The 15,941-nt window shown below is 48.2% G+C and overlaps 1 protein-coding gene across 1 annotated transcript in view; it reads left to right on the top strand.

The window, feature by feature from the left end:
- The first annotated feature begins 4,822 nt into the window (after positions 1–4,822).
- The window catches only part of CAMK1G (calcium/calmodulin dependent protein kinase IG), a 16,230-nt gene continuing 5,111 nt past the window's right edge, over positions 4,823–15,941 (top strand). The window contains exons 1-8 of the mRNA XM_017821282.1: positions 4,823–5,008; positions 9,665–9,782; positions 12,305–12,433; positions 13,193–13,267; positions 13,943–14,081; positions 14,216–14,339; positions 14,886–14,961; positions 15,475–15,598. Of these exons, the coding sequence (XP_017676771.1) occupies positions 9,691–9,782; positions 12,305–12,433; positions 13,193–13,267; positions 13,943–14,081; positions 14,216–14,339; positions 14,886–14,961; positions 15,475–15,598 (759 nt within the window). The 5' untranslated portion in view covers positions 4,823–5,008; positions 9,665–9,690. The remainder of the gene's footprint in view (positions 5,009–9,664; positions 9,783–12,304; positions 12,434–13,192; positions 13,268–13,942; positions 14,082–14,215; positions 14,340–14,885; positions 14,962–15,474; positions 15,599–15,941) is intronic.

Raw genomic sequence — 15,941 nt, 5'->3', positions numbered from 1 at the left:
TTCTGGAAATTCTGAATTCCAGTGCTCCTGTTACCTTTTTTTTTTTTTCCTGTAATAACTGATATATTTAAGCTTCTTCCCATTGGGATTATGGAGCAGGGAATTGTCCAGTTACCCATTTGGAACAGGCACTTCACTGATGACTTCTAGAGGATGCTGCAGCCCTGTTTCCACCGTGGGCTGTGATCCCTGGCCCTGTGCCAGATGAACATTCCAGGGCATCCCAAAGCCCCAGGATGGTGGTGGGAGCAGCCCTGGATGCAGCCACAGCATTCCAGTGGCAAGGACGTGGAAAATGAAGCGACACACAGACCTGGGCTGTCCTTGCCTGTGCTTTGCAACCAGTTCTCTCCACCTTTCCAGCAAGGAATGGTCACTCCCTCCGTGGTTCTCCAAAGGGATGAGCAGTCACAGCAGCAGCTGAGGGGATGAACTTCCCAGGGCTTCCCCTGCACCACAGATTCACCATTCCCACTTCCCCAGGATTTCCTGAGCCTCCCCAGACGCACCAAATTAAGTTTTGCTCTTTACAGATGCATAATTAACCCCTTGAGTAAACATCCATTCAAACCTGTATAATCGCTACTTATTTTTTTCAAAAAAGCTGATGAAAGGCCCTTTTAGGTTCCTTAATTGGCTGCTGCTTCCTATTAGTCAACCCTGAGCATGAACTATCAACATGGGAAATGCTCTGTATGGCAGGAACTGGGAATGCAGGGCTGGAATGCAGGATGGCCAAGGATCTGGGTGCAGGATCAAACACACCTCGTGTGGGTTTGTGCAATACAGATTAAATACAGATTAATTCAATCCCAAAGCCAAACCCTCCAAGTTTTATCTTTAGGTCATGGGGTGGTTGTAGATTTGGGGATGGTTGTTTGTACAGTGGATCAGGACATGTCCTGGAAAGACAGTTTCCATGAAAACAATGTCAGTACAAGAGACGTGCAAGCTGGAATTATTTAGGGGCAGATAATCAAGATGTGCAGTAAATATACCACTGGACAGCTTAATTAGCAGTACATACCCATCAGGAGCTAATTTCCTGATTCTTTACTATTTTAAAAGGAATGGTTAACACATAGTTCCCAGGACATTCATGACCAGGAAGGCACAAAACCTGTGAATCAGTTCTTTGGATAACTCAGTAATCAATTTAACCACTTATTTTCAAAAATAAAGCCTGAAGAGAAGAGCAACTCGTTCAAATTGAGATAATATAGATTGAAAGAACCAGCATGTAGATCCTCACAGCTCCTCCAATCACACTATAAATGAAGGATCCTCTTTGCTTTACAACATCCCTGGTTTAAGGCAACAAAGAAAATCAAATAATGCTTCCAGATTCCCCTTGGGAGGAACAGCTTATTGAATTGCACATTATTTCAAGGAGTTCATCTAGAATTATATCTAGTGCTTCCCCTGACCAAGCACTCAGAGTCCCAGCTGCACTGCTCATACTTTTATGACTTTTCTTTGAATACTTTCCCTTATTCCTTTCTCTTTGCTCCAAAGGCCAGGTGGATCCATTGGCTGTGCTGCAGTGCTCTCTGCTGGCACCAGCCTGGGAGTTCCTGGGATGCTCCAGCTGAGCAAAGGCAGTGGCAAGGCTGTCCCACCCCCTGTCACAGGGTCAGAGAATCACAGAATCGTTTGGGTTGGAAAAGACCTTTAGGAACATCGAGTCCAACCATCAACCCAGCGCTGCCAAGTCCACCAACAAACCATGTCCCCAGGTGCCACCTGGGATCGTCCTTCTGCTGCTGCCAGGCCCAAAGGTTTACAATCCCTGAGTCAGGCTCCTGGGAAACCCAGGGATTACCAACACTGCTGCTTTCTATTTGCCTTCTGAGTTTGTATTTACATTCAGGGTGTTGTGTCTCAAAACTTCTCTGTTTGGTAATCCCCAGTGCTTGAAAACCCTCCTGCCCTGCTGCCCTGTTTGCCCTCTCACTGATAATCACACAATCCCCCAATGGTTTGGGTTGGAAGGGATATTAAAGATCCTCTATTTCCACCCCCTGCCACGGGCAGGGACACCTTCCACTATCCCAGGTTGCTCCAAGCCCCATCCAACCTGGCCTTGGACACTTCCAGGGATGGGGCAGCCACAGCTTCTCTGGGAAACCCATGCCAGGGCCTCCCCACCCTCACAGGGAAAAATTTCCTCCCAAAATCTAGTCTAAATCTCCACTCAGTTAGTTAAAAACCATTTCTCCCTGTCCTATCATTATCTACCTGTGTCAAAATCACTCTCTATTTTTTTGTAACATTCAGGAGATATTTTCTTCTCTCATTCTTTGCCAAACCTCCCAGAACTGTTCCGGGTTCCTTCTCCCCGGGGATGGGGAAAACAGCTCCTTCCAAACCCCTCTGCAAAGGGGCTGCTGTGATCTGTGCATTGTGCTGTTGTTTCCATCCCACCTCCTCACTCTGATTCATGCCATTAAAACCTGCATTGCTGCTCACTCCGAGTGCCTTTGGTTAATAACTGCTATTTTAGCTCCAGCCCACGGAGAGCTCAGCACAAGTCCCTGAACTGGATTGCTGCTGTCCCAGATTTCCATCAGGCAAGGTCGAGAGCCACCATCTCCATGGATTCTTCCCACAGCAGAGCACACAAGGGAGCCTTTCCCTCTTGCTCCTGCTGGTGGTTGGTGTTTTCTGTGTGTCTCTGAAGGCCACACTGGACACTGGGGGTGTTGCAGCTCTCACATGCTGAAGAGTCTGCTCTCCTTCCTTTTTTTTTTCTTCCTGCTCTAACTGCCAGTTGCCCCCAACACTGCCCTGCTGCAGTCATGCTCTTTCTGTGAGATTTATAACATGTTTACAGCAAGTTCTACAAGAGCAAGACAAGACATGGGCACCTGCTCCAGTTTATCACAGCCACCTCCTCCTGCACAACTCAACCCCAAGGATTGCAGAGGAGTCCATGCTTCCCTTTTGTTCTCATTATCTCCATCTTAAACTTCTCCAGAGCAGCCACAGGATCACAAATCATGTCATTTTTTTCATTTCCTTTCCCCTCAATGAACCCAGCCTGGCTCAGTGCTGCCCCATGACAAACAGACAGACCCCAGGGTCAGACACAGCGTCACAGGGAGGATGGATGCTCCTGTATCCCTGCCAGTTTGTGTTCCTTATTGGCATTCTGTTTGGAATTAGATCATAATGAACCCACTTCAGTAAAGCACTTGTTGCTCCCCTCCTCTGCCTTCCCTGAGCACGTCTCCCACCACCTCCCCAGGACCTGTGGGCAACACAGGGCTCTGCTGTGGGCTCCTTCCACTGAATCCATCCTAAAAATCCCTCCCTGGTCCAGGGTGTCCTTTCTGGGTTATCTCACAACACAAGATTAAACTGGGGCTGTTAAATTTCCAGTTAGGATACAGTGGCTGGCAGCTTGTAGGAAAAGCAAAATAAATTGATAAGAAAATCCAAAATCATAAAATCGTTAAGTTCGGGAAAGACCTCCAAGATCATCAAGTCCAACTTTCAACCAAACATCACCTTGTCAGCTAAACCATAGCACCAAGGGCCACATCTACTGGTTTTTTGAACACTCCCAGGGATGGAGAACCCACCACTTCCCTGGGCAGCCTGTTCCAGAATCAGAGCAAGGCTTGACCTGCATGTCCATGTTTTTACCTACTCACATATAGGGCACATTTCTGTCTGTGTGGGGTAGATGTACCCCCAGTAAACCACCTCGTGGCTCTCTGGGCTTGTCCCAGCCGTGGAACTGGTTCCTCCTCACTCCAGAGGTACAGCTGAGGCCACAAGGTGGATTTCAAGGTAAAACCAATGCAAATCTCACCAAAATGTTGCACTAAAGACAACCTGCACATTCAAACCAACACCTGGAAATTCTGACCAAAAGGGGAGTTCACAGAGTTGGAGCCTGACCAGAAAAAAAGAAGAATATCAAACAGCCTTTGCCCTGGAACGAAGCTACTGAGAAAAACATATTAAGAAAAAGAATGTGATTTTCCAGTATTGCCTCAGAGCTGATTTATTCCTGATATAAAACTAAACTTCGCAGTGATATGCACTTTTTTCATGCATTATTCTAGGTGGCAGTGTAAATCAACTGAGAATGCAGTCAGTAAAGTCATTATTGCCAGCTCTAAAAATCCTCCACTATAGAAGAGATTCAAAGAATTATTAATATTTCCTAGATTCATGTGTGCTGTGCTTGAGGAGGCACTCACAGGGAGGGCTTGAAAGTCAAAATAGAGCCATTGTAGGGGTGAAAATAGCCCAAAAACTGGGGATGAAGGTTACCCTTCGCTGTGATGATTTTTCTCTGTGGGTTTGTGCCATTTAAAAACGGTGAGGAGCATCACTTTGCCAGTGCTGGAGCATCCTGGTGGGAAATCCTTGTCCTGGTGGGAAATCCTTGTCCTGGTGGGAAACCCTGTCCTGGTGGGAAATCCTTGTCCTGGTGGGAAACCCTGCCCTGGTGGGAAACCCTGTCCTGGTGGGAAATTCTGTCCTGGTGGGAAACCCTGTCCTGGTGGGAAATTCTGTCCTGGTGGGAAACCCTGTCCTGGTGGGAAACCCTGTCCTGGTGGGAAACCCTGTCCTGGTGGGAAATCTTGTCCTGGTCCAGTCCCACCTGCCCCACAGAACTCCCAGCGTCACACAAAGGAAAGTGGGGTGTTTTCTAAATACCAGCAGTCACCTGTTTGATTAAGGCAAATTACATTTGCCTCCCACCCGGGGGATATTTCACCGCTGCCGAGGAGCTGCTGCTGCTGCTGCTGCTCTGCCTCTCCCGGCGGCGGAGGCGATTCCCGGTGGGAAGCTCTGGGGTTCCCAGGTCCCGCCGCCTCCTCCTCTCACACCCCTCCCAGCTCGTGCTGGCGGTGATTTCCTCGCCGTCAGGTGCTGCCTGGTTACCATCCCAGCAGCTCCATCATCATCTCCTCCTCCTCCTCTAATCCCCGCACACGGAGCCGGGCGGGAGCGGCGGCCAACAGGAGTTGCTTTGTTGGTGCTGACTTGGGTAAGCGAAAAACATCCTTTCCTTGAGAGCCATTTGCTTTTCCTCTTAGCCTGCTCCGTGCGCTGAAGCGGGTGGGGATTCCTGCTAACCTGCCTTTTTTTTTTTTTTTTTTAAAGATGAATTTTATCTCGTAAGGGGAGTTCTCTGTGCAGGCAGAATCCTCCAGCACTCGGGTTGTATTTAGCATTTCATAGAAAGCTGCCTCTGGCATTTTACTTCCCAAGTATTTTATGGAACCTGGAATATTTCTAATTAAAATCGAGCTTTTGCAAGTGTCCATCTTTAACTACTAAGTGAAAGCACTGCTTTCGAATCGATGGAGTGGAGGGGGGAATAGAAGATGTTTGAGGTGGGTTTGTTTTTCATGGCGAGCTCCTGTGTCCAATTTCTTGTTCTTTTGTCCCTGAACACAGAGGCTGCCCTGGCACTTCATTCATTCACATGCAGATTGCTTGCTTCGGTGTATTTTTTTTTTTTAAATCAAAGCCCTTTGAGTTTATAATTTCTTTTTTTTTTCCTGTAAACTTCTAATTCCAAAGGCAAACCCACGAAAGCTGCATGTCTCTTCCCCCCCCTCCACATGTAACTTTGTCACGAGACTATTAATCATGCCTTACAATAATTTTGCTAATGCAGTGCATCCATTCAGAAGCAGTGGCTGCCTGCAGATGGATTTGCTACTGTGGAAGCAGAACAAATTTCCTCGGGAAATATTTAAGCAAGGTCATAATAACATTGATTACACTCTGATGTGTCGTGCTGGATCAGAGTAGAGCAGCAGCCACGTTTGTTGACTTAGGCTGTAGAGGAGCCCCAAAGGTTAGACATTAATGTAAATACTGTTTATTACTTTATATATATATATATATATATATATATAAACTCATCAGATTGAAGCCCATATGCTGCTTAATTTGTTCTGATGGGGAAGAGGGAAGCTGAACAAATGAAAGCAGTGTTATCTACTTCATTTTCAGCTCCAAAGGTCTTCACCTGCCTTCGTTAATGAGCTTTGCAATCTTATTATGCAACCTTAACACTCCGATGGGATTGCACTGCCCAGGGGTGAAGGGGCAAAAGGGGCAACACAGACACTTGTTCAGAGCAGGTGTTTAAAATAATGTGTATTTTGGGTGCACTCTGTGTGTGCATCCCACTTTTGGGGCTGGAATGCAGGGGCTGGAATGCCCCCTGAGCTGGGGGTGAGGTGCACATGGAAGGGGTGTCAGGATGGAGCTGACAAGTGAAGGAGGGGCAGGGGCAGGATGGGCACATCACCCGGCAGGAAAACCTGCCAGTGCCAACACAGAGTCTGTTTGCCCAACTGTTGTTATGTTTTCTATTCCTGTGGGAAGCAAAGTTTCTTCAAGCAAGTGAGTAAATATGATAAATCCTATTTACCCACGTGCTGTGTCCCAACAGCAAGAAAGGGGTTGGAAAGGTGAGGCCCTGGCACAGGTTTCCCAGAGAAGCTGTGGCTGCCCCTGGAAGTGTCCAAGGCCAGGTTGGAGCAACCTGGGACAGTGGAAGGTGTCCCTACCCATGGCAGAGGGGTGGAATGGGGTGGACTTTGTTTCCTTCCACCCCAAACCATTCTGGGATTCTGTGGTTGTTGGGCCAGAGCTTGAATAAATAACAAAGCCCAGACAACAAATACATCAAACATTGCATTCTCCCCAACTCCTGTGAAGTGCAACAGGTGACTTAACAAAGACAAGCTCCTGGAGCACCAGGGAAGTCACAGGTCTTTTAATCCCATAATCCCAGCTGGATTGAGAGGTTGCTGTGTCCTGCCCCAAATCCCTTTGCAAATACTTTCCCTTGTATCAAAAGAGGAACAAAAAACCTTGAAAAGGATGTGATCCAACGCAAGGAGGAAGGTGGGCAAGTGTTCATCACCTGAGCCCATATGGAATCCCAAGATGGTTTGGGTTGCAAGGGACCTTAAACATCCTCCACTTCCACCCCCTTCCCCCTGCCATCTGCAGCTTTACATTTGAGAAAATCCAAACCTTCCATTATTTTGCTCTCAAAACAGCACCACTCACTCCCCTTCCCTGCAGAGAGGGGAGAGGAGGCAGGAAATGACTTGCTGATGATGGCACAGAAAAACTGAGGGAGCAGGAAATCAGCTCCATGTGCTGGGAGTCAGAGCTGCTCATCCAGCCCAGCAAAGCAAATGCCACACACACAGAGTGACAGCGGGAGGAACTATAGGATGAGCAGATGATTCACAGGAGATTAAGGAAAACATGATACCACCTTCCTTCAGAACCAAAATCAACCAAAACTTGTTGATTTCCCAAGGAATTAAACAGATTTGCTTAAATGAGCAAATATTGGGCAAGTTTGACACTTGGGTGTGAATTTATAGAGGTTCCAGTGTACATGGCACCCCTGTCACCTCCCATGGGGGGGACACAGTCACCTGTGCCCAGCCCAACCTCCCCACGAGGGGCTTCTCTGCCCTGTGCCCCTCCTGGGCTGCCCCACAGAGCTTGTGCCAACCAGGATGTGCTTCCATGCACAGGAACAGAGCCCAAAATGCCATTTGTCCCCGGGGCCAGGCTGACCTACTTGGGTTTTTTTTTCTTTTTTTCACTTCATAATCTTTGTTTGGCAGTAGGCTGGGAGAGAAATGGAGGGGTCATCTCAGCTGTGCCTGTCGTTCAGCACCACGCTGCCATCACGCATTTGGTATTTATTTCAAGTGGATAAAACTCACCTTTCACCACCAGCTGAATGCCTCTGCCAGAAAATCCTCTTTTCGTGATATTCCACATCTGTAGATCAGGGATGGGTGGGTGACTGCAAAGAAAACATCGTTTAGGGGCTCAAAATAATTGGTAGGAAGGTTCCTACTAATTGATCAGCACTGTTGTGGAGGACTTTTGACCTTCACTGATTCCAAACAACAAGATAAGGTTGGTTTTTTTGGGGAGTTGTATTTTTAGGAGTTACACATGCATCAGAAACCAGAAGGTAAATAAAGGCCAAGTGCATATGGCCTTTGGTGATTTTATGGACTGAAGCCTTCAACTGTTTACAATGGAGTCAATTTTGTTTTCAGCAATGTTAAATTAACCTTTAAAAATTGTGTCAAGGAGCTGAAAACCCCGAAAAGGTGCTAATTAAGGAGATAAAGTAGGTTCAGGAGGAATTCAATACCTAAACTGCCTGTCATGACAAAAGATCCTTCAGCTTTTTTCTCTGCTTTAATATTTCTGCCTTTCCCAAACGTTTATTTATCCGTGAAAGCTTCTGCTTTGTCTTCTGAAGGCTCAGCTGTGTCCCACAGCTTTTGGGCAGCCCTTCCTGCTCTGGGAATTGGGATGCTCCATGTCCCAGGGGATGCTCCATGTCCCAGGGGATGCTCCATGTCCCAAGGGATGCTCCCCATGCCCAGGGTGCAGCTGGCAGCCCCCCAAACCCCTGCTGCCTGGAGATATTTTCAGTGCATTTCTTTAACATCCTGATAGTGAGGACAAGCCACTTTAACATGTATTTTTTTCTAGTCTCAGGGGCTTCTTTCTCACCTTCCAGTCCTTAGCCCTGATCTCATTAGGGGTGCTTAGAGGTTTGTGTAACCTTTCACACCTCCCAGCCCTCCTTCAAGCTCTAATTCTCCCGGTGCTCCCCATGCCCACAGCTCCCCTGGGTTCCAGCAGAGCTGCCTGGCCTGGCTCTGCAGAGATTAGAGCTGGGGGGGACTGGGACACCCCAAGGTCACACTGCCACGGGCAGCAGCACAGGTTTCAGGTGTGGAGATCACCCAGAGCCTGCACTCACACAGGTTTGCTGCAGTTACACCCTCCAATGCTGGTAACACACACTCAAACACCTCTTGCAGAGCTGGAGTGGCTCCAGGAAGCTGCATTTTTGGTGGGCTGCTCCCATCACTGCTCTCAGGGCACCCAGAGCTGGGCTCTCCTTCGTGGCATCACAGAGGAGAGGGGAAGGTTGTGACTCAGAGCAAAGGCAATCTGTCAGTGAACAAAATATCAGAGATGTCAGCAGCACAAACTGTGTGAGACACGTCAACAAAAGGTTTTCTGTCAAATCCCCTCCCTGCCGTCGTGATCTCTTCAAACTATTTATTATTTGAGCAATAAAACCGTTCCACCATCACCCACCCCCATCACTGCTTGTATATAACTCATAATCCATCAGGTTGGGGATGTTTCAGTTAAAATTAGCCACTGTTCAGCAGGGCTTTTTTAGCCACTAAATGCGAGGCACAATGTAAACATTTGTATTTGCCAACATGCTCTAAATGAGCACAGTGACAAGAGAGAGTTACCATATGGTCACCAGCTCCTCCCCAGCTGATCCACTCTTCCATCCCTTGCAGTGGGACATAACATCAGGGACATGGGCAGCACAAACAGTTCATGCAATCACAGGATGTTCGGGGTTGGAAGGGACACTAAAGATAATTTTTTTCCATCCCTTCTACACCTTCTACTAGACCAGGTTGCTCCAATCTGGCCTTGGACACTTCCAGGGGTGGGGCAAGCTGTGAGCAGCAAGAGCAGCACAAAATTTCACGTGCTTGAAAAGCCAGACTCCTCTGGCCCAGCATCCTGAATCCAGCTTGTTCTTCATGTGAGCACAAGCCATGGCAGTCACCTCTCCTCCTCCTCCTCTTCCTCACAGCGTTCCCTGCTTCCACTCTGGAGGAGATGGGTCGCAAGGAAGAGGATGACAGCAGCTCCTGGAAGAAGCAGACGAGCAACATCCGAAAGACCTTCATTTTCATGGAGGCCCTGGGATCGTGAGTACCACAGCTGCTCCCAGGGCAGGGAATCCTCCAGATCCCACCTTCCCAGCCCAGGGCAGTGACTCCCTTGCTGGCACTGGCTCCCTCTGAGACAGTCCCTGGTCTCAGGTGAGGGTGGGTGCCTGTCCTGCTGCAGGGGTGCTGCTGATGCTCGTGTGCCATGAAGCACCAAAAAAGCTCCTTCCCCCCCAGCCCCAGGCACAGCTCCAATTCCTCTCTGCCCTTCCCTCCATCCCCTCTAAGACTGCAGGAAACCTTAGCTGGGTAAGTTCTAGGTCCGTTCCTGCTGAGGAACATCACAACAAGTCGTATATTTAGCTCAGAAACCCTGACTCAGTCGGGGGATGAAACAAAAACAAGGATGTTGGAGTCGTACAATCCTTCCCTGTGAGTTCACAGCTTCATTTGCCTATTCATGGGGGATGAGACAAGAAAACATTTCCAAGGTGGTGGAGGAGGAATTGAATTACCTCCACCGGCGGGTTCTGTCATGGAAAAACGTTCTGTGACTTCAGAGCCCACAACAAAGCTCCCAAAAAACAGCCACACCAGAGCTGGGTGACGTTTTGATTGTGCCCCTCAGCAGCCCCAGAAATGAGTGAAATTATCCAGCAGCTTTCACTAAAGGAATGAGGTTAGAAAGAGCTTGGTTCTCTCCTAGCCAACTTGTTGATTCATCATTTTTTAATAAGGGGCATAATTATTATAAACTGTTTGGGACAGATACATGGAACAGATGCCCCAGCAGCTGATTTGTAGGTTGTTCATTTCCTACTATTACATTAATAGGAAAATTCAGCATTAGAAATTGAGATTTTTTTTTTTTCCACGTGCACTACTTCAGCTCGCTGAAAAATTGAAATGAAGATCTGGGACCTAAAACTGCCTCAAAACTTGTTATCACCTTCCAGCAGCACTCCCAGCTGCATTAGGGACCCTGCAAGGATGTCTCTGCCTATCCCCCAGGAGCTCTCAGGGATGTGAAAGGCATATCCATGAAACAGCCTGCACAGTTTATGTGGCTAAAGGGGCAAAAATGTGTAAAATGAGAGGAAAGTCCCAACACCACCTGCTTTTTGGGCCAGAAGAGAGAAGACAGTTACATATAATTTACTAAGTGAGATTAAGAGTTCATCTGTTGGAGTGGCTTCCCAAAAATCTATGGTGTTTTTTTTTTGTTTGGGGGATGTTTTTTTGGGTGATTTGGGTTTTTTTTTTCTCCTTGCTAGGGACCAGTCCTGGCACAGCAAGTCCTCAGGGTCTTGCACAGGCATTCACTGTTAGTGGATTACAGGGGACACAGGACTTGTGCCCTGGTTTATTGGGTTTGCTACACCAGCATCCCCACCAAGAGGTGCTTTCACATCACTCACCTCCCTCTCCTTGCAGGGCTTTGCAGGCTCAGGGGCAAGTTCCCTTTAATGGCCATCAATTAATCTGTTGCTCATTTGACGAGGATTATTGAGGACTGACCTGGCAAAATGTGCACTGTCACTACCCCGAGCCACGTGCTCAGCTCCCTGAGACAAACCTTTAACAGGATTGGGAGCTTTAGGCATGTTATAAATACCTGCTCAGGGCTGCCCTGGGCTGCCCCCTGCCCAGGGGGGTACAGGACACTCACTGTCACTTTGTCACTAAGGGTACACGGGTATTTGCAGGCTCTGCAGGCAGGAAAACACAGCAGATGCTGAAGTAAAATATGAACTCATATATAACTGATAAATAACCCTATTATTTTGCATTTTAGACATACAGAGGGTTGGGTGATAACACCCAAACTGCAACATCACTGGGCTGCTTCCACTCAGCTTTCTCAGTCCTCAGGGCAGTGCTGAGCAGGGAAAGGGCAGGAATACCTAAAGACTGGGGGGGTTTTGAAGGAACATGATTTTAGAGTGGAATTTGGCCCCATTAGAGCAGAGGCTGTTGAGATCTTCCCACAGGGGTTTAACCCCAGTGAGCACCCGAGCTCCAGATTGCTCCATTCTCAGGAAGGTTATGGATACAGCCCCTCCCTGAGCTTGTGCTTAGCCCGGGAAAATCCCCCCAGTCCCAAGGGATTCCAGTGCAAAGGTTCCTTGGAAGGCAGAGAGCTGTGAGCCCAGGGATGTGCTGAAAACCCTGTTTGCCCTCTGCCTCCCTGGAGCCCAAGTTCACCCACAGCCAGGCCCCTGCAGGACTAAAACACTTCAGTGTCTTCCCAGGCAGCCCTGAAGAAGCTGCTTTAATTTCATCTTTTTTTGCCCACTGCCTCAAAACAGCTTCATGGCCAACTATGCAAAAACAACCTTTTCTCTGCAGAGAAAACTTGGGGGTTTATCTCCATATTGCATAATCCTACCTTGGATATCCTGAGTTTGGGGCTGCTGGAGACACAGTTGTAGCTTTTATAATCAGCATCCACTTAAATTACTCCCATGTTGTTTTTTCTTGCCATTCCTTCTCTCTGTAAGTGCCCTCCCAGTTCCCAGCAGCAGCTTCTACTGAAACACAACTTCTCCTCTTCTCTGCAGAGGTGCCTTCTCAGAAGTTTTCCTGGTGAAGCAGAAAAGCACTGGCAAGCTCTTTGCTCTGAAATGCATCAAGAAGTCTCCCCTCACCAGGGACAGCAGCTTGGAGAACGAAATAGCAGTGCTGAAAAAGTGAGTGGTGTTTGGTGTAAAATAGAACAAATGCCCTTTCCCAAGATCACAGAATATTTAGGGTTGGAAGGGACCTCTGGAGATCATCTTGTCCAACCCCTAAAAAAAGAAGTGTGGCTCTACAGGAAGAACAATATGAGGAAATTACTATTTATTTTTAAAGAATATATAAATATCACTGTGAATTAGGAAATTAGTAAAGTTTCTTCTCTCATTCCTCGGCTGGGTTTGTAACCTCAACACAGCCACACTGCCCCAGAGCTGGGGAGGGAAATCATGGAATGGTTTGGGATGGGAAGGGACCTTAAAGCCCAGAGTCTCTGTGTCCTGGTAAGCTAAAAATAACATTTGAAGAGCTTCCCATGGGCAGGGACAACTTCCACTAGAACAGGTTCCTCCAAGCTCTGTCCAGCCTGGCCTTGGACACTTCCAGGGATGGGGCATAACAGAAAAAAATGAAGGAGAGCAGCAGACAGGGAAAAGGGAACCAGAGCAGATGTTTTTGCAGTCCTAGGAAATCTCCTGATGTTTGTGTTTAAAAACAAAGGGTTTGGTCCCCAGCTGTTGGTGCCTGGTACTCATAAAAGGATTGGTAGGGGCATCAATGGTCCTCTGCCACTCAGGGGAAGGGAGATCAGCCGCAAAACACCCCAGTGGACTTCCACTGGTGATTAAAGCAGGATGACTGTTGGGTTTTCCACTTCAAAAGCCACTTCTGTCCTCGCCAGGTTCGTTTCTGACCCACCTTTGTCTTTGCAGGATAAAGCACGAAAACATCGTGACTTTAGAAGATATTTATGAGAGCACAACCCACTTCTACCTGGTCATGCAGCTGTAAGTATGAGCAGAGCCACTTCTTTGTGGGCCACAGAGGAACCACAAAGAGTGGCAGGACCAGGGTGATGCCTCATATTTCCCACTGGAGCCCCTCACAGGGACCATTCAAACCCCCCTCACTGCGAGGGCTGCGCGGTTGGAACCAACCTGGACACTTCTCCTGCTGCCTTGGCCCACCCCTTGTTTTAGCAGCAAGTTTTCTAAACCATGATTTGGAGCTGTTTATGCAAATTAATTCATCACAGTTTAGCAGGGCAGAGACAGAAGTATTTCTAATTAAAGCTGTGCAGGGTTTCTAGAAATGAATATGGGCACCGTGTCAGCGGCAGAGAAAGTGCTGTGAGCACCCAAATCTGAGCAAATTTAGCTAAAGGAAGCAAAAAACTATATCCATTCTGTGGTGGAGCCTGGAGCAGGGCTGGATAGCTGTGGCTCAGTCCTACCAGGACTTGCCTCATAACTTTACCCAAATTCCCCTGGTTTCCCAGCACTCCTTACAGGAGCATCCATCAGCTCAGCCTCACAAAAACTGCTGCCCAAGGAACGGTTCTGCTGTAGGTGGAGTTGTGAAAGGACCAGAAAGCCAGCTTGCCTAACACAAAAGCATGATTCATTTTGTTTAAATTTTTTTTTTTCCCAGTCGTTTTCTTCCTGAATTGCCTTTTCCCACAGGGTGTCTGGGGGAGAGCTCTTCGATCGGATTTTGGAGCGAGGTGTTTACACCGAGAAAGATGCAAGTCTGGTGATCCACCAGGTGCTGACAGCAGTGAAATACCTGCATGAGAATGGGATAGTTCACCGAGACCTGAAGGTGAGACCTGGCCCTCAGCAGCACCTCAGGGAGCTGCCCTGGCTGCCAACTCCACCTGCTCTGCCCCAGGACTTCCTGCTCTCCCTTTGCCATTTTTCTGCCACAGATTTCAACCTCTGACCGCTCTTTCACAGCCTGAAAACCTTCTTTACCTGACTCCCGAAGAGAACTCCAAAATCATGATCACGGATTTTGGCTTGTCTAAAATGGAGCAGAACGGCATCATGTCCACGGCCTGTGGGACTCCAGGATATGTGGGTAAGCCAAGGATCAGGGATGGGCTTGTGCTATTGGATTGTCTGGAAAAAAGGCCGTGCATTGCCTAGAAAAGAGGGGAAAAAATAAATACATAATTATGTTAATAACAACACGCTGCTGGCAAATGCACTGCATGGACCACGTACAGGCTGGATTAAAAGCGAGTGTGGAGACTGAAAAATCTCAGCATGCTTAAAAATGCAAAGAAAAGGATAATTTTAGGAGCTCTATATTTATTGAATTGTCACAAAAACAATCGAAATGCAATGGGGTTGTGTTAAAATGCCCACCAGCCTGCACTGCCCGGACCCGCAGCTCCCTGGTCAAACCTCAGGGTACAGGCAGAGCTTGCCCGTGGTTCTTTCTATCTAATGGCATAAAATAGATACAAATAGCACAGACCAATTTAGCTGGTAAATGCTGCTGTTAGCGGCTGATCTCTGCACTGGCACCTCAGAGGCCAAGTGTACCAGGAACTCCTGCTTCTCCCAGTGTTGGAGAACTCATTATTGCTCAGAATTCCCACGTGGTTTTGCTGTTCCACAGCCCCCGAGGTCCTCGCCCAGAAGCCCTACAGCAAAGCCGTGGACTGCTGGTCCATTGGAGTCATCACTTATATCCTGTGAGTAGCAGCAAGCAGCATCCCACTTGTTTTCCCACGAGTTTTTCCCAGCTCCTCGCTGCTCACCCGCCTCGGTGGAGCAGCAGCGTGAGCGGGGGCGATGCCGGACCTGCCGTTCTCGTGTGGAGCTCAGGTTCGGCAGGCACAGAAAGGAAAGGCATGTGGGTAATCAAGTACAGCAGAGGAGATGAAAAGAATCACATTTTCCCCATTATGTGCCTCATCCTATGCTTTGTTTTTTTACCCGTTGCCTACAAATACCATTCAATCTTCCCTGGTACTTTTTGTTTCCTCCCACACCGCTCAGCTCTGTACCAGCTGTGGCTTTGTCCTCTCGCTGCTGCAGTGGAGTTTTTAACTCTTTCCTGCAGCTTTGCTGATCCACTAAGCAGTGAGGGACAGGTGGATGGGCAGAGAAACCTCCTCTGTCACTCCTCACTCCTGTTGCTGGAGGAGCCTGTGCTGATGGGGGTGGTGGCACTGAAGGACCTCTGGCTTTCTGCTCTGTTCCAGGCTCTGTGGGTATCCCCCTTTCTATGAAGAGACTGAATCCAAACTGTTTGAAAAGATTAAGGAGGGCTACTACGAGTTTGAGTCTCCGTTTTGGGATGATATCTCCGAGTCAGGTAAAGCTCTTGTGCTGGGGAACTCCTTGTTCCCTCCCAGCAACTTCAATCCCAAACCCTGTAACCGTGAGCCTGAGCCCCCAAAACACCCAGTGCTTGACTTGGGAGGGATGGGGAAGGATGAAGTGATGAACTGAGTCACTCTGATTTTCACAAGTGGATTAGTGAGCTCCAAGTGAGCTTAGATTTCCCTTGGAAGTGTTCAAGGCCAGGAGAAATCCTTCCCTGTGAGGGTGGGGAGGCCCTGGCACAGGTTGCCCAGAGAAGCTGTGGCTGCCCCATCCCTGGAAGTGTCCAAGGCCAGGTTGGACAGGGCTTGGAGCAACCTGGGCTAGTGGAAGGTGTCCCTGCCCG

This window comes from Lepidothrix coronata, unplaced genomic scaffold, assembly GCF_001604755.1.
Source record: "Lepidothrix coronata isolate B3197 unplaced genomic scaffold, Lepidothrix_coronata-1.0 Scaffold90, whole genome shotgun sequence".
In the NCBI taxonomy this organism is placed as follows: Eukaryota; Metazoa; Chordata; class Aves; order Passeriformes; family Pipridae; genus Lepidothrix; species Lepidothrix coronata.
Note: the sequence above shows the minus strand (reverse complement) of the source record. Positions and strands in the feature narration are given on the sequence as shown.